The sequence below is a fragment of the Cricetulus griseus genome (assembly GCF_003668045.3).
Source record: "Cricetulus griseus strain 17A/GY chromosome 1 unlocalized genomic scaffold, alternate assembly CriGri-PICRH-1.0 chr1_1, whole genome shotgun sequence".
Lineage (NCBI taxonomy): Eukaryota > Metazoa > Chordata > Mammalia > Rodentia > Cricetidae > Cricetulus > Cricetulus griseus.
This window is the reverse complement of record NW_023276807.1, coordinates 39,671,417-39,694,865: the sequence shown is the minus strand read 5'-3', so window position 1 is coordinate 39,694,865 and position 23,449 is coordinate 39,671,417. Positions and strand designations below refer to the sequence as shown.

Here is a 23,449-nt window from a genome sequence, read left to right as displayed (position 1 = left end):
TTCGCACACCACCACAGGTCAAGTGGTTTTTGGCAACTCCAATGTTTTTTTTGTTTTATGGCCCCAGATGTCAGAAATGTGCAGTGGGCCTCCTGGGGCTGACACTGGGTGATGGCAGGGCCTCATCCATTTCTGCAGGCTCTAGCTAGGAATCCACTTGTCTGGTCTGTCCGCTTGTAGAGCCTGCTGTGGTTCTTGGCCTGTGGTAACTCTTCCTTTGGCTCAAGCCAGCCATGGCAATTCAGCTTCTCTCAGCTCTCTACATGGCATCATTCGGTCTCCATCTACTATTCTTCTCTCTATTCATAAGACCCTGGCGATTTTACCCTGGCAATTACTCCTCCACAGTCCAGACAATTCTCAACAACTTTATCTCCATTGGCTACTCAAATTCCATCTATCATGTGATCTGCTTGGAACCAAAGTCCAGGGATTACCACATGGCCATGTGTTGAGGGGCTCCTACAGTCTCAACTTTGGAAGAGTTAAAGATTTTTTTCTTATTGTTTTTGATTATTCTCTTTTTTATGTGCATCAGTATTTTGCTGGTATGTATGTCTGTGTGAGAATGACAGATCTCCTAGCACTGGAGTTACAGACAGTTGTTACAGACATATAGGTGCTGGGAACTGAACCTGGGTCCTCTGGAGGAACAGCCAGTGCTCTTAAGCTCTGAGCCATCTCTCCAGCCCTGACTTAAACTCTGAATGTGGTAACCAGGGTCCATGATGTTAATGTTTAAAGTCTGTGTGACAGTGCCAATGCCATCAATGTATGAGTGTGTGAGGCTTTCTCACCTGTATCTGTGACAACCAACACTCCTTTGTTACTCTCATTTCATTTGTCACACTCTTTCTCATGTGAATGTTTGAAAGCAACATTTTCTTTCCAGGATTTATGGTGAGGAAACCTAAAGTTACATGCTATGCTCCATTCTTTTTTTGTTTTTTGTTTTTTGTTTTTTTTGTTTTTTTGTTTGTTTGTTTTTCAAGACAGGGTTTCTCTGTGGCTTTGGAGGCTGTCCTGAAACTAGCTCTTATAGACCAGGCTGGTCTCGAACTCACAGAGATCTGCCTGCCTCTGCCTCCCGAGTGTTGGGATTAAAGGCATGTGTCACCACCGCCCAGCATATGCTCCATTCTTATATTCAAGGGAGGTAGTCCCTACAAAAACTACAATGCTTTTATATACTTAGGTTCCTTTGCATGATTAAAGGGATAACATGAAATCTCTTTGGCCACTAGAGGGAGACAGCTCTGAAGAATTGAAGTAGATTGTGTGTGTTTGCAGGGGGGCGGAGGGGTGGGGGTAGTGGGTACAGATAGCCCCAAATACCATTTATGTTTAACAATGGTACCCAGGGCTGCTCAACAGGCAGACGACAAAGGAACTAATTGCTGTTCTCCTCCCCAGTGCAGAGCTCAGAGAACAGCGTTTGCTCACTTTCCCAAGGAGCATCCTCCCCAGTGCCCTCTGCTATTTAGAGGCAGTTCCTGATTATTTGCCTGCCTTTAAAAGTTGCGTTGTTATTTATTTTGTATGCATGTAGGAGGTACGCACATGTTACAGCACACACGTGGAGGTCAGAGGACAATTTGTGGGAGTCAATTTTCTCATTCCACACTGTGCATCCAGGATTAACTCAGGTCTTAGGCTTGGTGGAAGCTGCTTTTACAACATGGAGCCTTCTCTCCAGCACTTTTGCTTTTTATTTTTTTAGAACAGCATTTAAAGAGTATTTATTTTGTGAATGAGTGATATGTGTAGGTGTGTATGCTCTGTGTGTGTGTGTGTGTGTGTGTGTGTGTGTGTGTTTGTAATACCTTAGCTGTTACCATAACATTTTAAAAACAAAACATCACTTTTTTTTTTAACTCCGTATAGGAGCATTTTGTGAAAGGAAATCCCTCTACATTGTCAGGACTTACACTGTGAGAAACCAAAGTCCTGAAGATTCCACATGGCAACAGGCACTGTGCCCCTAGTCTGAAACAAAGACAAGTGCTAACTAAAAAAACGCTTTTAAAAATATTTTGTCCTCAGACCTTAAGAGCAATATTGGAGAAAGAGGAAAAATGTTATTGCAACAACAATGGTCCTGATTTTAATGATTATTATTAATAACTACTAGTTGTCTACATTAATGGACGCGATGACCCCAAGAGGTCTCAGACTCGGTTACAGCTGCTTCTGTAAAATGATACTTCTATTCTGAAGCACAGGGGCCTCAAAAGCCCCAAATAAAGGATGTATACCCAAACCACTAAAAGCCCAAGAAGGGGCATATTACCAAAAATAAAGAATAGAAGGTTCTGGGGAGAAAGAGAGATGGGATAAACCTGAAATCTGAAAGGAGGTTGTAGAGTGAGGTTGAAGGGTCGGCCAGTTTCTCTTCACAGTCCCAAGGGCACACTCCTCTGACTACTTGAAGTTTAGCTTTTTCTCTGCCAGATGAGGAGTTTGTGGCTCTGCTAAAGGTTTACAGCTGTTAATTCTACCCCTCCATCAAAGCAGTGCCTCTCACTCAGCCACCACCAAGACCTGCAGATCTCCCATCAAGGTGTGTTAAGTTAATGTAGGAGGGGCCCTCCTACATTAATGTTAAGGGGCCCTCAGCGCCCCTTCCTAGTTCACAGTTTAAAGGTAAACACCAATTTGTCTGTTAGACAACCAGTCCCCTCACTTCTCCTAAGAAATAATACTTGACATGTTGGTTGGTTTTTAAATGACTCCTTTTTACATTTCAATTCTTTTATAGTTAGTAGATATCAATCAACCTTGTCTCTGCCTCCATGATGATATCTATTTTCCCAGGGAAGACATAAAGAACATGGGGTCATTTGTATCAGAGAGTTTGGGGAGGGATTCAGAATGGCTTGCTTTTCTCTGTCATGCTCAGATCACCTCTCTGGGTCTATGTGGAAGATAGAGTTCCTTTGTTACCTTGGATCATGGTTTAAATTAGCTTAACTTCCCTCCTCTTTCTGATTTATGTGATGGGGTGATTGCTTAAAGATGGAGGTTTTCCTACAGTCCAGATCTTGACAAATGACCCTACTCCGTCATCTAAGGCAGAGCCTTGGGAGTCATCCAGCGGCCTTCCTTCTCCCTCACCACCCAAATGTTCAATTAATCACCAGAAACTGCTGATTTTTTAAAAAATGTTATAATAGTGTCTGGCCTGCAAAAGGCACAATACAAATGGCATCCATAAGCCAAACGTTTGGGTGTGTGGAATTGTAATAGGTTGTCAAGTTTTTAAATAAGTAGAACACTATGTTCAGAGATGTGGCACCTTGTTGGATTTCCCAGTTTGGTGTTACTGGAGAGGATTGTGCACTTGTGCATTGACAGGCTGTACGTCCAACTGCAACTGCTTATAGCACGGAATGCTGTTTTCGAGCTCCAACCTAAAACTATTTATCTAGTTTACTCTTTTGAGTATTATATATAATATTATATAAACTAGTTATATAATATTTCATTATATGAGCACGCAGGACATCTGTTCATATTCTTGCTAGTTAATATTTAGATTGTTTCCAATGTTCTGTCTTGGCAAACAGGGCTGAAATAAATACCCATGGGCCTATCTCCATGTACAAGGAAGCCTACTGTATGTCCCTAGGCCGTAGTGGAGTGTGTGGGCTGGAGTTTTGTAAATGGGTTCAGGCGTGCAGGATATTTATCTCCTCCTCAAGTGGGACAGGTGGATGGGACCTGAAACATCAGGAAAATCTGGGCACTGGAAGGTTGCCTCCACTTACCCCCATGAACAGTGTTAATCATCCGGACACGGTACTAGTTAGCATTAACTCACAGCAAGATGTAGCCTAGAATTACTTGGGAAATGAATTTCAACAGAGTGACTGCCTAGGTCAAATTAGTGAATGTTCATGTCTGTAGGCGTTTGTCTTGATTGTTGATTGATGTAGGAGGGCCCAGCCTGCTTCGGGTGGTAGCATTCCCTGTGCAGGGGCTCTGGGTTGTATAAGGAAGCCAAGCAGCATATTTTCAGTGGTTTCTGCTTCAAATCCCTGCTTGGGTTTCCGGCCTAACTTTGCCCAATGATAGACTGTGACCTGAAAGTGTAAGCCCCACACACCCTTTTCTCCCAAGTTGCTTTTGGTCCGGGTGTTTGATCACATTGAACAGAATGAAACTAGAACAGATACCACATTCAGGGGGCTTTCTTTGCATAAAAATTACCCATTCTGTACTCAAAGCAACTACAAGCAAGGCACTGATTTTACCCATTTTACAGGCAGGGAAACTGAAGCATAGAAAGAAGTCAAGGAGCACAAGCAAGGTAAGTGATGAATGAGTGGTAAAAGTGGTGACTATCTCTCAGTGCTGCTGAGTGGGGACTATCTGTGCTGGTCCTTAGTAAGTTCCCAGACAGGACTGAGTGCCTGCAGACTCACCAGCTGATGCAGCTCATTTTCAGATGCTCCATACTCCTTCCAGGATCATCTAAGATGACAGAACCGTAAGTCTGTACTGGATGTGTCGTATCCCTCATTACCGCGAGACTGAACATTTGTTTGGTAAGTTTCCTAGCCATTTGTTGTTTTTGCTCTGCTACTTGGCTGTGCATGTCTCTTGCCCTTTTCTTCATATGTTTTCCTTACTGGTATTTTAGTATTCACTGTATATTCTATTAGAGGTGTTAGTCCTCTCTGTTTGATTTCTGTACATATCTCTTTCTATTTTACAGGTACAGCTGATGTAATGAACTGTGATAGTTCCAATACATAAAGGACACTGGATTTTAATTTGAAATCGACCTTTATTTCACAGTAAGGAATATTGATGAGCCATATTCTAGCTCTGAGGATCAGCATGATCTGTTTATCCTGGATGAGAAAATTCCAACGTCAGTGTGAGCCATCAGGCAAGGCTAGTGACTATCTTCCCCAGGCAAGCAGGTGGAAACAAACGCCTTTGAAAAAAAGGGAGCTCATGATTTCAAGTGACCACACTTTCCATGGGTTCCTTTAACAAACTTGAATGTGTTGTTTTGCTTGCTTTGGGTTACGGATTATAAACTGTTTGTCACCAGGACAACTAAAGCATCTGGATACTACAGAAAATCTCTTGCTTCAGCCAGGACACTTAGATACTTCACTGTGACAAGGTACAAGTAATTGTAGATTTGGTTCATAAGGTAGCTGGATAGATACATTTGGAGTAAGCCTTCCCTCCTAGCTTCTAAACAATGAGCAATTGTCACTCTATTGTCTTGTATTTTCAAAGACACTTTTATCCTCTCTGTGACCTCTTACTGACGACCAGGATTCTAATTTCAATTAAAAACAAAGCAAAACAAAACTTTGTATTCTGGAAAATTTTTAGATTTCCAGAAGGATTTTCAGCAAAATGGAGATGGTTCCTATAAACTCTGTTTTTAACCCTATAATAAAACATCATAGTATTGTTACCAAAACTAAGAAATTAGTAGCATTGTTGTCATAGTATTGACTAACGTTTGGCATTCACTTGGATTTACTGAGAAATTTTTTCCTAATGCTTTTTAAAAAGTTTTTTGAAGTCTCTGCTGTGTGTGTGTGTGTGTGTGTGTGTGTGTGTGTGTGTGTGTGTGTATGTTCATCTATGTGAGCATATGTGCATTAGGGGTGTGAGGATGGATATGTGTGCTTGTGCATGTGGAAGCTAGAGGTTGACATCTGTCTTTCTTGATGACTGTATACCTTATTCTTTGAGGCAGGGTCTCTCACTGAGCCCATAGTAGGCTGATTTGGCTAGACCAAGGGCCAGCAAGCCCCTGGGAGTCTCCTGTCCCCAACCCTGGGATCACAGGCACGTACCACCACAGATAGCTTTTTATGTTTGTGCTAGGGGATTGAACTTGGGTCTTCATGCTTGCCTGCCAAGCACTTTACCTGTTGAGACATCCCTGCAGGCCCCTTTAAGGTCCATTCTGATCCAAGATCTCATCCAGGGTTCCACAATGCATACAGTTGTCAGGTTTTCTCTGGTTTGTGGTAATTTCTTGGTCTCCCCTTGTTTTTATTTTATTATTTTATTTTATGTTTTTATTGAGCTATACATTTTCCCTCACTCCCCATCCCTCCTCCCTTATCCCCTCCCATTCTCCCCCTTTCCCCCACCCCTCCCACATACACTCCCAATTTACTCAGGAGATCTTTTCTTTTTTCCCTTCTAGGCAGATCCATGCATGTCTCTCATAGGGTCCTCTTTGTTACCTAGGTTCTCTGGGGTTGTGTTCTGCAGGTTGTGTCCTTTGCTTTATGTCAAATATTTAACAAGGGCAGTGGTGGCACATACCTTTAATCCTAATGCTTGGGAGGCAAAGGCAGGCGGATCTCTGTGAGTTCAAAGCTAGCCTGGTCTACGGAGCAAGTTGCAGGGCAGGCCCCAAAGCAACACAAAGAAACCCTGTTTCGAACCCCCTGCCCCCCCAAAATTAAAGATTTGCCCATGTTTGCTTTTTAATTATTATTATATTAAGAGTCCTGAGGAAGACTTGCCTACTATATTTCCCAGTCTGGGCTTGTTTCCCTTGGTTAGCCTGGGATTATGATACTTTTGGAAGAACACCAGGGATGAAGGACCCTTCACATCTTACTACATGAAGAGGCCTCTGACACCCTCATGGCAATGCAGATGACAGTAACCTTCCTCAATTAGTTGTTAGTTACCGTCGCATGTTGTAACCAAACGACTGAGGATTTAAGGGAGGAAGGACTTCTTTAGCCAGCAGTAGCAGAATTTCCACACACCATGATGAACTGGCAGGTTTCAACTCATGGCACCCAGGAAGTAGAACAAAGATGGAAAGGGGTCAAAAGAAGATTTGTCCTACACAAAACATACTCTCTGGTGATCCACTTACTTCAAGGCCTCCCTACCCATAGTTTCCATCAGAATCCATCAGTGGATCAAACCCTTGATTAGAACATCATCCTCATCTATGCCCCTCTGAAAACACTCATGTGCACCCAGGGGTATGCCTTATTAATGTAGGAATCTCCCAATTCCAAGACATTGACATGCAAACTAGTTACCACACTGTGTCCATGCCATACTTCCCGGATTTCTCCACTGCAAACTTATTTTCCTTTTTTAACTCTGTTTGTGGCAGTGAGTCTGTCAGTCTATCAACCCTCTCTGAGGAGGAGGAGGAGGTGGGGATTATATCTCTCTTACTGGGATGGGGAACATTCTTTTTAAAAAATGTATTTATTCAGTTATTTAATTAGACCAGTTGGACTTATGTATTTATTTTTATATGTTGGGTTATTTCAACAGAACATTGTTTGTGCTTTAGTTTAAGTTGTCTGCTTTCAATCATTGAATGTTCTTTCAGGTTGGCTCCTGTGTTCTTTGACATTGCCTTATTTTTTGGTTCTCTTGATAATTTTGCCATTCACAAGTAAGTGACGCCTTCAACAGTTGCTTCTTTCAAATTCTAATGATGACATTTTGGTTTTCCCATCTCCATTTAATCAATCAAGGTAACTATGAATATCTAGTACTTTTTCTTTAACACTTTTTCTAATCATGTCTGTGATTCCCCTTCCAAATTTCAAGGGTAGGATGTATTCTCCTTCCTCCAAGTGGAAAATTATCAAAGGGACTAAGGTTTGAATTTAATCTTCAGTATTACATGCTATTTGTTGTGTTTTTCAAACCATGGCTTCCCTTATGCCAGAGAAGTGCAAATACCCTCAGCAAAGGTTAAATGTGGGATGGAGATATGGCCCAGCAGCTAAGAACATTTGCTGCTCTTCCAAAGAACATGGCTCAGTACCCTTGGGCAACTCACCTCTAATTCCAGCTCTAAAAGGATCCACACCATTAGCCTCTGTGCACACTTGTACTGGTGTGTGCACCCCCCCAATAACTGAAAATAAAAACAAAATCCTTTAGGTAAAAGAAAAGACAAGCTGTAAAACCATTTCCACACTTTTTGTTTCCTTCTATACCAAAAGGACACAGTTCAGAACAGCCAAACAGAAGAGGCATGCCTGACCCTAACCCTAAAATAATCTCTCCCATTTGCTCTTCTCAACTTACCCTCTGTGGTAAATGGGTACAGAGCCCCTGAAACTGGACATTTTTATAATGGTGGGAGTGAGGGGTGCCTTTTAAATTATTCAAAATAAGCTCCTTTCAACCATGCCCGAGTTTCTGCTGACTCTTAGAGAACGGGGCTGATGGTCAGAAGAACCATGTAATTAGACAGTTGGAAATTTGTTTCCTCTTTCATGAAGGTAAGAGAGGGGGACTACTGATTGGGTAAATCATTCATAGTAATTGTCAGTCAATCATGTCTGCATAATGAGAGCTCCAAAAAAAAATTCCTCACGGTGGGGTTTCCAGGTTGATGAGTATACAGTAGAACCAGGGAAGGTGGTACATGCGAGGGGACTGTGGAGGATTTACATTTTGGGAACTCTGTTCCAGGTGGCTGGGGACAGGAACCAAATGCGTATTTCTTATTATATCACAGAACCATACAAGCTTACAGGGAGCTCTAACTGGTGATTACATGTTAAGTCCTCTGCATTACAGGACATGGATATTATTATTCTTGCTTTCACTTGCACTATTGTTGTCTCCACGCTTTGAATGCCTGCTTCTCATGGCTCACTTTTTTTGCACTGATTTATTTATGTTAACCTGTGTGTGTTTGGAAGTCAGAGGTCAACAAGGACAACAAAGAGAGAATCATTCAGGAGTTGATTCTTTGCTTCTGTCTGAGGACTGATCTGAGGTCCTCAGCCTTGGTGGAAAGTGCCCTTACTTGCTGAGCCATCTCATTGGACCTAAAGCTTCTTTTCTAAAGTATAAGTCTAGTGATGGTATGATCTTGCTCAGTCTCAGCCTTTGTTTCTTGCTGTAATGGATAGTGCTCAAGCTCAGCTTTTGATATCTATCTATCTATCTATCTATCTATCTATCTATCTATCTATGCATATATGCATACATATGTATATATGTGTATATACATATAAATATGCATGTGTCTGTTTGTCCATCTAATTTTATCCCATCTCCATTGCCTCCAATTTTAGGAAGGTGCATCTATGATCTTTTCTATATAGATTTTTGATGCCTTTTAATTGCTCAATGTGCACATACAATTATCTGAGTGATATGAGTCCACTGGAAACTGGACTTGGAGTTTGATCTTTTCCCAGGATAGCAGTATGCTGTGTGATGCTCAAAGCTGGGAATCAGCAATGCACTATTGGTGTTAAATAACAGATTAGGTATTAGCAGACTCCAAGGTCATTAGGGATGGCCCCCTCCTCATAAACAGTTGCCTGTAAAATCAGGAACTGATGCTGTAGGACTCTGACTGCTAATCGAAAGAATAGAATCTGAGTCAGATCTGTGGTCCAGAGTGGAGACATGTATTTGAGATGCTGAAAGGTCATTAATGCCTAAATGTAGAATCCTTATATGATATCTGTCTACCCAGAGGCTTTCCTATAAAGAGACTGCCCTTAAGAGTTAATTCAAAAGAGTTTGTTGAACACTGGCACAGGAAGATGCCTCTGTAGAAACTGACACAGAGACTGGAAATACTACTACAAGGCCTACCTAAAATGTAAGGTAGCACAATTACCTCATCAGCTATTGTCCACTCTCATCCCTTTGGAAGAGTGCTTGTCTTAGGGTTTCTATTGCTTGAAGAGACACCATGACCACAGCAACTCTTATAATGGAAAACATTTAATGGAGGCTCTCTTACAGTTCAGAGGTTTAGTTCATTGTTGTCATGTCAGGAAGCATGGTGGCATGAAGGCAAATATGATACTGGGGAGGTAGATGAGAGTTCTACATCTTGATCTGCAGGCAACAGGAAGGAGTCTGAGTGTCATGCTGAGTGTAGCTTGAGCAAAGGAAACCTCAAAGTCCATACCCACAGTGACATACTTCCTCCAAGGCAATGCCTACTCCATCAAGGCCATATCTCCTAGTAATGTCACTCCCTATGAACTTATGTGGGCCGATTACATCCAAATCACCACAATGCTCTACCGGAATCTTCTTTGCTCATACCCACTCTCAGCTCTGAGAACACACCCTATATAAAGGGTCACTTTGTTATTGCTCACTCTGAGCCTTTGCAAGTGCTTCACTTTATAACTAATCTTACACTGTGTTCTATGTGTCTCATCTAAATTCTCTCAATGGAAATCACAAAGACTGGAGAGCTGATGGGAAGCTGTAGCAGGATGGCAGACACACTGTGGTCACTGATGCAATGTAATGATACTCTGAGGTACACTGCATTGCTGAGCTGTGTTTAGTAGGTCTAATGTACTAATTGAATTTTCAACCTTTGATACTTCTGCCTCATAGGTTGGCATTTTTGGGGAATATAATACCATCATAAATCAAGGAATATCTGCACATGATTTTCTCTAAAGGAAATACTTCTTTGCTTTTATATATTAGAAACAACACACAAAATAAGATTCTTGCTAAAATTTTTTATTAGTTTATATATACATATGGGTGTTTCTCCTACAGGTATGACCATGTACCATAGCTGTGTGGTAACTATAGAGACCAGAATGGGGAGTCAGACATTTGGGGCTGGAGTTACAGATGGCTGTCAAACACTATGTGAGTGCTGTGAATCAAACTAGAAGCTGTGAGAGAGGGTATGGAAAAAGAACATTCTGGTAGAGCACTCAGGGATGAGGGTGGACAATGTCTGATGGGATCATTGCACTAGCCTACATTTCAGGTGGGCTTTATACTATTTCCACAGCTTCTATGTCAGTTTCCAACACTAGTTAAAAGCCAGTGCACTTAACCACTGAGCCATTTCCGTAGCTCCAAGTTACCCCCTCCCTTTAAAAGAAAGTTTGTGTTCAAAGTTAGAATCACTTTATGCCCAAATATTGAGGTTGGATTTCCAAATTGAATTCCAACCAGAAATCAGGAGAGGTCTCCAATTTTGTACCTAGGAGCCTCCCCTTCCTGGTGGGGGGTGGGGTGGGGTCAATGGTTTAGTATACTTAAAATAGTCCAACACCTTATTCAGGTGATCTCTCCAGGAGTACCCACAGATATGTCTACAATGATGGGGCCTGAAATGGACAGCCCTCCACAACTTGTATAGCTAATAGACAGACCTGTGTCTCTCAAATCCAGTCCTGTCTTGGGTGATTTCTAGATGGGGAGGGACTGTTAGGGGAAAAAAGGTTCTCTCATTTTGGATCCCAGATTTGCCTGCTGAGGCAAAGGAAAGGTATTAGTGTTATCAAGTAACTCCTTCCAACTCCCCCACCACTCCACCTTCCCTGTGGAACAATTCCAAAAGTCAGAATCAGAGGCAGTATGGATCATGGGTTTAGATGTACTTATCTGAGGCTGCCTCTTGGGATCTTTAATGAAAAGAAAGTCTTAATTTGTTCTCTTATATTTTACTGTGAGCATTTTCTGGAATATTGGTTTTTGTTTTGGACAGATAAACCCAGTTAGTAATTGGTCTTGTTGATGTTTGTCAATTTGACATAAACTAGAATCACTTGGAAAGAGGGAAGCATAATTGGGGAATTGCCTCCACTGGCCCATAGGGCAAGTCTGTGGGATATTTTTTTGATTAATTATTGGTGTGGGAGGGCCCAAGTCCACTGTGGGAGGTGTCAGTTCTAGGCAGGTGGTCCTGAGATGTATGATAAAGCAAACTGAGAGGCCATGAGGAAGAATCCAGTAAGCAGTGTTCCTGTATGGCAGTGGTTCTTAACCTTCCTAACGCTGCAACCTCTTAATACAGTTTCTCACACTGTGGTGACCCCCAAGCATAAAATTATTTTCATTGCTACTTCATAACTGTAGTTTTTCTCCTCTTACAAATTGTAGTAATACAAACACCTGACATGCAGAATATCTGATATGTGGCCCCCACAACCCATTGGTTGTGAACAGCTGCTCTATGGTCTCTTCTTCAGTTCCCGCCTCTAGTTCCTGCTTTGGCTTTCCTTGATGAGATGGTGGCCTGCAATCTGTAAGCCAAATAAGCCTCTTCCTCCACCAGTTGCTTTGGTTAGTGTTTTATCAGAACAACAGAGAGCAAATGATGACATCAATTCCCTAGAATCTGATAGTTATTTGGGGTACTTAATAAGACCCATTAGGGTCCTTTTTTTAAAGCTAGTTACATGGATTACCTTTGTAGGTCTTTAGGAAAACCAGGTCCCTAGTTGAATATGCAGGATCTTAGCCCAACCATGGAAGGCTGAGCTGGGTCTGAGGAAGGGTAAGTGTGCTGTTCCCAGGTTCCCTAGCCTCCCAGTATCCTGGAGACAATCAGAAGTATCAGGGAGTCTAGTCAAGCAGGAACTCATTTGTTGTCCCACAGCAAGCATCTTTTAAAGCAAAAAAAAAAAAACCACAGAGCAGGAAAACAGCCAGCTGTTTTTAAAGGTCAGCCTGTCTAGGCTGTGCCTAGCTGCCCTATGCTTTACCTAGCAAACACAGAGCTGTTCATGCAGTGATCTCATCTGGTTCAATCTAGGCAACCAATCATCTTTTTTTTTGTAAACAACTCAGGACTTGCCCATCTGATTTCCCTCAGTGCCATCTTTGACTGGCTCATGTGCCCTACAGGGTTTGGATGAGAATCCTGGTAAGGGGTTGGTAGAAATTTGTTTTGTTACTCAACTAAGTAATTTACTTTTTGGTTATACATTCCTCTTTGGTGTTTAAGACCATGTAGGTAGCCAAAAAACTAACATCGTCTCCTCCTCCTCCTCATCATGGCCAGTCAAGGTTGCACAGGGATGGCTCTTAGAGACCCCCTTCTGAGCATCCCCAGGGATCCTTTCATTTTTTTCCACCTAGTTGTGTTGGGCTGGGTTAAGGTCTTGCTGACTATATAGCTTTCCTTGGAAGCCCAGAGGATACTTTGTAATTAAATTACCCTGATCTTTACAGAATGCACACTGGCTATAGTCTGACCGCTGGGTCTCCATGACCTCTCTGATAAAAACAAGAGGTGACTTACCAGTTCTTCTGAGTCCTGGCAGTTGGCCGGGAGGCAAACACAAAGTTGGAAAGGGGGCACTTTTTTAAGCCCTTTCATCTTTTTTGGCTTCTTATTAATGGCTGCTGAAAACCTGGATGGTCAGGTACACTAGTCCTAGAGAGCAAGTAGTGATTTAAAATTAACTGCTGTGTAACATTTAGAGCAGTGGTTCTCAACCTTCTTGATGCTGTGACCCTTTAATACAGTTCCTCATGTTGTGGGATCCCCCAACCATAAAATTATTTTCATTGCGACTTCATAACTGTAATTTTGCTACTGTTATGAACCATAATATAAATATTTGTGTTTCCCAATGGTCTTAGGCAAACCCTGTGAAAGGGTCCATTGAGCCCAAAAGGGCTTTCGATCCCCATGTTGAGAGCCATGGATTTAGATAAAGCTTATGAGAACAAACAGATTTTTAAATAAATCTTGACTCTGTTAAGACTCAGTTTCCTCATGGACAATGCAGCACCTTCTGGCTACTCACTGACCTTTATATTTGCATTCTGGTCTGTTGCAGAGCTTTGGAGTTTAGCAAGTCCTGAGCCACAGGACCCTGGAGACTTTGGGAGAGAACACTGGCTTTCTCCAGTGCTCCTAACAGTGCACATCTGCACATCACAGCTGCTGGGTACCGTGAAAGGGCACAGTTAGAGATTCATTTCAAATGCTGGAATTTATCAAACTGAGCAACTAAATATGTGTCAACCTCCACACCCGGTAAGCAGAGCACACATCTTCTTTACCCAAACCCCTAGAGCAGCCACTGCATTGGCCAGACATAAAGTAGAACACAAATAGCATAGGTTTAATGCAGAACACTTTATCCGAAAACAATGCAATAGATAGAAACAGGCAAACTCTACCTGGAAACTCTGAAATCACTGTTAAAAATGGACAGTTATCCACTTAAAGAGTGAACTGATTTCAAACTTTGTTTGAGTCTAGTGATAATTGGAAATTTATATAGCAATCCTATTGGATCTGAAAAAAAATATGTTCATACAAGAAAAGGCATAATAATAAACATTACTTAAAAATATAATAAAAATTATTACTTAAACCAGAAATAGTGCAAATAATTAATTCTGCTTTCAAGAAGCATGAAGAAAACCAATAAAATAAAATAAGGAGAAAGACTTTAATAAATGTGTAGGTTATGTTAGTTAACTAGAAAAGAACAGAATTTATAAATACATTGGAAATCTTAATAATATAATTTAAACACTTGTAAGACAAGACCCAAAGCAGAGATAAAACCAACATAATGAAGCCAGGCTGTGGTGGCGCACACCTAAAATCCCAGCACTCAGGAGGCAGAGGCAGGCAGATCTCTGTGAGTTTGAGGCCAGCCAGGTCTACATAGCAAGTTCCAGGACAGGCTCTAAAGCTACACAGAGAAACCCTGCATGGAAAAACAAACAACAGCAACAAAATCCTCCCAAAACCAACATGGTGAAAGACAAAGTAACACTGGGGGAATTAAGAGAAGTACAAAGGAGTCTATAGATAACCTGAAAGCTAAATAAATAATCCTGAAAATTGTATCACCAAGACTGACAAAAGAAAGACAAGCTAGGCAGATTAATAATCATATAATTTTTCTAAAAAGGCTCAATTTCCTAAGTAAAAATTTGACAAACTTAGCAGAAAACACAATTATCTTGATAAAACATAAAAATCCTCTTTACAAAAAGCCAGTTATTGTAAATGTTGCCAAGAGCAGATGAATAGTTCGATGTTTTAGTGGAAACTGAAGATGCTGAAACAGAGAATGTGGACATGTTTAGTGTTAAAATCTTAACAATAATAACATAGCAATGTTGTGGAGATAAAAAAAGGCCAGAATAGAAAGCACCCCCCCCCCAACAGGGCAGAGGATTTTCTGATAATTTTAAAAGTATGAACGCTGAATTCTCTCCTAAGCTAACCCAGAGGTAACCCCAATGCACTTGTGTGGTCTTTGCCCAGCTCGCAAAACTCAGGTTTCAGAGTCCAGCTTAGTCTGCAGCTTCCTTGGGCTTCCTCGTGGGAAGAAGTTCTTTAATTTTGCATAATGCTGGGGGCGGGGCGTCCACCAGCTATTAGCATATATCCCTCCCTCTCTCCCTGCTCCTCCCTTCCCTCTGCTCCCCTCCTTTCAATTCCTCATTCTTCCCATCCCCTTCCCCTTCCTTCATGTCTCATCTTTTCTACTTAGTGAAGCAATAATATATCATTATTCAAATAGATAAGGCTAAAATTGTGTAGCCTGGTGGTGGTGGTGGTGCACACCTTCAATCCCAGCACTTGGGAGGCAGAGGCAGGCCTATCTCTGTGAGTTCAAGGCCAACCTGGTCTACAAATCCAGTTCCAGGACAACAAGGGCTACACAGAGAAACCCTATCTCGAAAAACAAAACAAGAATAAAATTGTGTTTTCAAACTAATGAACATTAAGACTAAGCTACCCTTCTTCTATTTTCTGATAAGAAAAAAATGAATTTAATTGCAAAAAGCATGACCTTTTATTAGAGAGAAAAATGAAGTTTCATTCTTATCTGAGTTAACTGAGATGTCCTTTGGCTAACTTCTTTTTATTTGACTTCAAACACAAGAGGGTGAGGAAGCAGGAGAAGGATAGCAGCCAGCCAGAAGCATGAAGATGAGAGTGACCACAGAATGACCCAGCCTGCCTGGCTCCTCACAAGCCAAGCAACTCCACAACACAAACACAATCCAATATTTTCTAAGTTGCTTCTGTGGCCACACATGTTTTATTAGCTTTTACATAAACATCTCATTCAATTTTGCACCATATAAAAGAACCACTTTGGAGAGTTCCTGCGATCTGGGCACTTAGTCCTTGCCGTCTCCTTGACGACCTGGACCATTTCTACTTCCCACACCTCCTCCTGTGACAGGCTCCTCTGCCTAGTTACTCCTGTGTTGGAACTTGCTTGGTTGTTTCAAGCTCTTTTTCCGGATCAAAGTTGCATCCTCTATCTCACCGCCACCCTCTTGGGCAATGCTGTCTCAGTCCAACCTGTTAGGCCTGACCTCTTTGGACCCAGTTCTAGAACCTTCCCTTTGGCTCTGTAGCTCCTCTGTTTAACAACTTCTCCTCCAGGTGAGTGCCAGCCACCAACAGTTTATTTGCATTTGAAAAATAAAACAATAACACTTCTTTTAGGGCACATTAAGGCAAAAATCAATAGTGTAGACCTAGATAAATAATTTGTTTTTAAAGGCTATGGCTGTGACAAGAACACATAGCTCACCGTTGCCCGCATAAATGTATTCTCTAGTTTATACACTAAGAGTTTGGGCTTGCTAAATGGTTAAGTGAAGAGGTCAGAAGGTTTAAACCAGGCAGGACAATTTTAAAGACTTCCTGTCTCCCTGTCTCCTCCTTCCGTTGGTCAGCACAATTGTAAACCAAAGTGTCAACTTTGTCATCTTCTAAGACTATAAACATCCACTCTTGGTGAATGTTTATATTTATAGAACATTCTACTAAAAACAACGAGGTTGTGTTTTCTCCCTTCCTGTTAACTCTAAGGTGTTAGAGAACCCAGCCTATCCAGAGGTAGTCAGTCTCTGGATTTTGTGGGGGTGAGCAGAAACGTTTTTTTAAAAATGGAGTGCTGTTCCTTTAAATCCTGCAAGTGAACTTGGCTTGGGAAGAGCAGCAGCTCAAGGTCCAGCCCCAGAAGAGAAAAGAGCTCCAGGCTCCCCATCCTCAGGGTTTGCAAGGGGACAGTGGTGCCAGCTGGCTCCTGCAGGCTCCTGGCATCATGGCAGTAAAGCTTGGGACCTTCCTGCTGGTGTTTGGGCTCAGTCTAGTTTGGCCAGCTTCTGCCCACCGGAAACTCCTGGTATTTCTCCTGGATGGTTTTCGCTCAGACTACATCAGCGAGGAGGTTCTGGCATCCTTGCCTGGCTTCAGAGAGATTGTGAACAGGGGAGTCAAAGTGGATTACTTGACCCCGGACTTCCCCAGCCTCTCCTATCCCAATTACTACACCCTAATGACCGGTGAGTACTACACATTCATTTCTTAGAGGGGAGGTTATGGCTATCTTCTGACACTGGGAATCTTAATGTTCAGATGTCCCTAGTCTCTTGGAACATCAAAGATAGGCAAGAGTCTATGGTCCTAGCTAAGTCTTTAATTTTGTCACAGTTGTGTTTTTCCACAAATGTCCTCCCAAGGAACTATTTCAGATTGTCTGTAAAGGTAAGAGACAACAGTAACAAAAGCTGAAAGTTGAGATTTTAAAAAGTTGTTATTGTTGTCTGTTTCACAGCTAAAATTCTAGATAGCATCACGTTTTCTAAGTTCAGGTATAGAAGATGGACAGGTCTCTGTGAATCTATAACCAGTCTCTCTGTCCCTTTACTGCTGTTTGGATTCTTGCAGACTAACTTATCAAGGTGTAAGACTGTGACAACTACTCTCAGGATCCCTCTGTGGGGAACTTTGTTTCTAGACAACTTGGAAGGGGCACTTTAACTTGGAAGGGGCACTTTAGGTCACACTCTTCGGTGCTCTTCAGCAATGCCACTCTCTGTTTTGACCTTTTGGGCCAGGTAACATGATACAGAGACAATCGTTTTTGTTGTGGAATTGAGATTGCCCAGCATCTATGAAATGGAGTGGGGGAATAGGCAAAAAGTAAGTACAAACCTTAATGAAGTAGATGGAATTGCAGCTGCTCTTTGGGAAGAGTGGATTTGGCTAAAGATGACCTCCTTTAACCTGGAATTGCCAGGACGCCAAAGCTGATTCCTGAAGGCTGAGCCTCTGTCTGTGTGATGATTCCTACAGCCTCTTCCTGCTCATGCAGCTGGGTTTCCATCTTCTGTTTACTTTATCTAACCTTGCAAAATCATCAAGAAGTGTTTCGAAAGTTTGGGTTTTTTTTACAACCAGCTATCCAGGGAGGCTATAAATACAGTCATTGGGGGACATCGCTGTGTGCTCTGAACTCAGGGAGAACTTTTTAAGTACATTCCCAGACAAGAGCTGAGAACTGTGATATCTCATTAAATAGCTTTACAGAACACCAAAGCCAAAGGAGTCTGAAAATATGGTATTGGCATTTTTAGCTATGTGTTCGGGCCATAGAAACAATCCAATAATTGATGGTAACAGTAAGGGGCTGAGGACACTGGGATTTCTGCCCTAGGTGCATGCAAAGTCACCATGAGCTGACTCCCCAAATTAAAGGAAATATGTACTTTGGATAATGAGAAATGAAGATATAGCAGAGAAAACAAAATCAGGCTGCATACAAGCAAGGAATCTGTTTGTCTGTCGCCGCCCCCCCCCACTCTGTCCCCTTAACATACAAACCAGTCTCTAAGATAAACAGTTAACAAAAGACTCTCTGGCCTCCCCTTGGCCTGCTTGTTCATGCTCACTTGCTTGCTCACTAGGAAACAGTTTGCAGGCTTCTGGGTTACACACAGATGTTATTGTGTGTCCCAGTCCAGTTCTGCATGGGGAGCTTCACACACACTGGCCAACCCCTCTCCACTTGTCTTTCCGAGCCTGCCGGGAGACACAATTCATAAGCTGCCACGTGCAGCTTTTTCAATAGCAGTGGAGAATGAACAAAATCCAGTTCATAAAGTCTGACTCCAGTAAGTAAAAGGGGACTATTGCAAACCCCACATGGACATGGAGCCAGTGACATGGACATTTGTTTTTCAGACCCACATGCCTGACATGGCACAAGGATGAATTTTCATGATGCCTCTGCCAAACAAACACACACCTTCTTTTCAGGCTATAGGTCTTTAGAGGATATGGGCTGAGTGATCCTATAAGCATGGTACAACCTCAGGCTGTGTGTCTTAGTATTCTCAAGAGAGAAAGCTAGCCCATGGGGAAAGGCTAACTCCAAGCACACAAAAGCTTCACCCTAATTTTGACGATGAAACTAGCCAGACAAGGAAACCACATACACCTTCTGTCTATAGATTTTCAGGTGGGAAATGCATTGTCTGATTTGAAAGTCTGCTTTTCTATGTTTTTAGAAGTGATATTAGATGTGGGTGTGGCCAGGCAGACTCAAGTTTATGTACAGATGTCTTCGAGTGTGACTCATCTTGCACCTGAGGAGTAAAGTCATGGTTTGGGGGAAGAAATTCCAGACCATGGAATCTACCTGTATCATTTTCACTGTCCTATAACTGACTGAAGAACAAATATAGACTATTTTTTCCACTTGATGTTGAGAAATTCCATTTGCGCTTATAAGGAAGAATATATCCATTGAGAATTCTATTTAAACATATGGTTTGAGCATTTGAGTTTCATAATGACGGTTTCATAAACCGTCAAAACTGTTAGGTAGATCATTTGGTACCAAAAGATAGGTGAATTTCTCAGAATTCGTGAGAGAAGCTGTTCTTGCTTCATAACATGGATTAGTGTGCAGAAGACCAAAAGCCCTTGATTTTAATTTCACGTAAGGAGGGATAATGGGTTATGGGAAGCAAAGCGCTGCTGGCCTTGGAGTTAGAAGAACTTACTTGGGGTCCTTGCAGGAAGAACAGTCTTCCGACAGCCCCCAGCATCTGTGTCCTTGGCTGTAGCATAAGATGAGATGAACAGCCAGATCCAGATCTCACCTGGGGTCCAGGTGCTGCTGGATGCAGACACGGAAGTGAGTGATGTATGGGAGTTCAAGATGTTAGGACTGGCCCTTGTCTGTTGTTTAGGTGTGGTGTGTCCCACAAGGCTTCCTGTGCTGGCGCTTGAACCTCAGTGTAGTTATGCTAAGAACTGCTGTGGAGGCTTTCAAAGGTAAGGAAGACCTGGAAGTCCATAGCTCACTGCAGGGACCTGATTCTGGGAGACATATTGTCAACAGTTTTCATGAAATCCATGAGTTCTCATAAGATTAACTTGTAGAGAATTGAGTCTGGCCCCTGAATGCTCTCTGGATTTCTAATGTGAGATAGGATTGATTTCTTCCACGTGCCTACTTGCTGTCATGCCAAGTGTTCACAAGACTTCAACAAGGACCAAATCAATGGAACCACCTAACCCAGGATTTACAGCCTCCAGGACTTTAAAGCAAACAAGCTATTTTTTTTTAAATAAAGTCCACAGCCTCAAACATTTCATGATAGCTACAAAGGTCAGATTAATACAACCTTCTAAGGAGGCTTTCATATAGACATTGACAAATGGCTGAGACTCCCTAGGGACAGGATGTTCTAGGGCGGTCAGTGGAATGCCATGGTAAATAAACTTATTTATAAGCAACTTTAGAGATTCTCTTGTCCCACCTAATGGGAAGAAGCCACCATGCTGGTTATCCAGCCCTCCACTACCACCCAAAGGTGTTTCCAACAGGACAATTGTGCACAAAATTCTGACAGTGATTCAGACGATCACCAGTTGACTGCTGTAATCACTGCATCTTAAAACAAGGTCTTTCACCAAGCATGTTTACGCTGAGGTTGAGAAGAGCCACTCAGAGTATAGATCCCTACCAATATTCTAAAACATATGGCAATGTGTTGTGAGCGCAGTTGTCTGTACTGCCCAAATTCTAGGAGGCATTCCAGCCCACACTGCTTCAGAATGTAACTTTGGTTGTAAATAAGGTCTTTAAAGGGTGACATGTTAACATGAAGAAGCGTCAGTGTAAGGCCCTGTCACACCATGACCAGTGTTCTTAAAAGAAAAGAAAGAAAAAAAGAAGGTTTTTTTTTTTTTTTCATCCAGGTAATGGTGGCACATTTTAATCCCAGCAGAGGTAGGTGGATCTCTGAGTTCAAAGTCAGCCTGGTCTACAGAGTGAGTTCCAGGACAGCCAGGGCTACACAGAAAAACCCTGTCTCAAAATGAAGAAAAGAAGGAGGGAGGAGAGGAGGAGAAGGAGGAGATACTAGGTATATGGTGTGTTTAGAGAAAAGGCAAGGTTATGACTCAGCAAGGAAAAGTTCAGTGAGAAACTGCAGAAGAAACCAAACTGTGAATGAGTTTACACTGTTTAAGCCACTCAGCCTGCAGTATTTTGCTAGGGTATTTATTCTGTTTGGGTGTGAGCTTGTTGGGGTGGGGGTGGGGGTGGGGAAACTGGACTAATTAAAACAGAAAGGATCCAGAAGTGGTTTCTTGACATGCTGCAAAGGTCAGAGTGGAGAATTTCCTGCTTCGAAATCTTTCTGTTGGGACTGAGCCATGTTTAACTCTGAAATCCTGATCTTCTTGCCTCAGCCCCCTTCCTTGCTATTGGAAATACAAGTGTGTACCTCTATGCCTGTCTAGGAGAAAGCCATGAGGCTTAGATGTGAGAGGGAGTAAACGGCCAGAAGCGTGGCTTACATGGCTGGATATGCCTTCCTGCATAACCTTTCTGAAGTTCAGTGTGTTTGGATGAAGTTAACGGTAGTTAAAATGCAGCCACAGTTTAATGTGTTTAGAGTGCATTCTGCTTGAATTCGTTTTGCTGGGGATCTTTCTGGAAATCAAGAGCTTCTTTGGCAGGCAAATTCACATTTGACTTGGTGATTTCTCACAAAATTAATGGAGGAAAAAAATAGAGCGACCTGTTCAATCCAGGTCATTGGTCAGAGGAAATGCTATCCAGAGTGACATAACATTGTTTCGCTAAGGCCAGTAAGTTTTAGAAACTCCTGGCTAAGAAGTTGAGGTAACCCAGAAATGCCCTCAGTATCTGCAAAGCCACTCTGGAATTTTAGCTTCATTTAAAAATTCTGCCAAAGATATGAAAATGTGCTGAAGTGATCGTTTCCACACTTAAAAACTGCAAATAAGAAGCAAGGAAGGGTAGGGATGAGTGTTTTGCTCTAACATTCTCAGAATGCTAGCAGGAGAGTGGACCAGAGGGTAAGGATCAGAGGCCAAGTTCGCCTGAGAGCCAGGACAAAGGTCTCTTCAGATGGATCCAGGAGGCAGCAAGAGTCTGAGTAATGGTGCTTTGTAAACCCTTTGTGGGAAGCACAGCAAAGACCAGGATGTTAACTGCCCTAATTAGTATCTGTGCCAGTGTGGTCCCTACCACACTCCCGGAAATTGCATGTGATTCAAATTCTTATCCGATATCAAGGACACAGCATTCTAGGGGTAACTTTCATACATGCTTCCATACACTTTATAGAAAATGACTGGTGTAAATTAAAACCAGCCATCACTCGGGCCAAAGGAAATCAGTATAGGGAGTACCTAACCATATTTTGAGAAAAGCACACATTTACAGGCATTTGCAGAATTCAGGCTGTTGGGGGGGATAGGGCGTGGGGTCCATACCCACAAACAGCACCAGAGAGAACGAGACGACATCCTTGGCTTCCTCTCTTCACTGTCCTAGAACTCAGCATTGACACAAGACCACTAACCCCAGGAGTTAACCTCCTCAGATTTAAATACCTCTCCTAGTAAGGCTCCTGTTCTTGCCCTCGTGTCCCTTTCTCTCACACCAACCCCTTAAGGTTCTGTTTTCACAAGTGGCATCCTAGAAATCCAGGCTCCATTTCTCACTTCAGTGCTCTGGCCCAAGACCAGTATTTGGCACACCTACTGCTCCCCCTCCTGGGCATCCATTTGGGTGCCCTCCGCTCTCTCTACTCTTTCTGTTCATCGACTCCTGATCCTTTCTCCTGGCTCCTCCTCACCTTCCTGATTTTTCTCTCTCAAAAGCCCGAGTCAGCTGCGCTTTCAGGGAACATCCCCAGGGTGTGTTTCTTCCACCTCCACTGCCAGCGCCTGCAGGAAACCACTCCAGTGGTTAGCAGGAACCACTTCCCTGCCCTGGCTCTTCTTCCTTCTGTGTCCTATAGTCACATGACCGAAACCGAGGAGTCTTTGGAAAACATGCGTCCATCAAGATTTCCAGGAGATTCCACTCTCACTCCAAGTAAAAGTCCTTACAAAAGTGGCCCCAACCTGCTCCTGTTTTAACTTGTCCCTCACCATCTTCCCCAGGCTGGTTCATTGTCATTTTGGTATCCTGCTGAACCAGCTGTGTACCCATCTCAAGACACATTGAACTGTCTGATTCTTCCTGCACCGTCAGAGTCCCAAGAGTGCCCTCTGCCTTTTCCGATTTCTTCTTCAAAGCCCTGGTAGCAGATGCACCTTAACCTGCACTGGAATAGATGACCCCTACTCCATGACTCTCTATCCTTTATCTTCTTCCATTTTAGTACAGCAACAATGTATTTCTATTATTTCTATCTTCCCAAAGAAAACTTGTTATAGTGAAGAAGCACTATCCCAATGACTCAGACATTCAGAACCTCAGAGTCAATGTTCCTAATAAGGAGAAAAAAAATTAAACTCATGATTGTATGAAAGCAATTAAGAGCCATGTAGGTGCACAGTGATGTCCAGTCATAGATCTCAAAATATACCTTTCAGCTTTGACTGTAAGGTTGGAGCTATAAG

The 23,449-nt window shown here is 42.4% G+C and overlaps 1 protein-coding gene across 1 annotated transcript in view; it reads left to right on the top strand.

The window, feature by feature from the left end:
* Positions 1-16,542: 16,542 nt before the first annotated feature.
* Positions 16,543-23,449, top strand: part of Enpp6 (ectonucleotide pyrophosphatase/phosphodiesterase 6) — a 102,495-nt gene continuing 95,588 nt past the window's right edge. Inside the window, exon 1 of the mRNA XM_027391077.2 lies at positions 16,543-17,055. Within this exon, the coding sequence (XP_027246878.1) occupies positions 16,815-17,055 (241 nt within the window). The 5' untranslated portion in view covers positions 16,543-16,814. The remainder of the gene's footprint in view (positions 17,056-23,449) is intronic.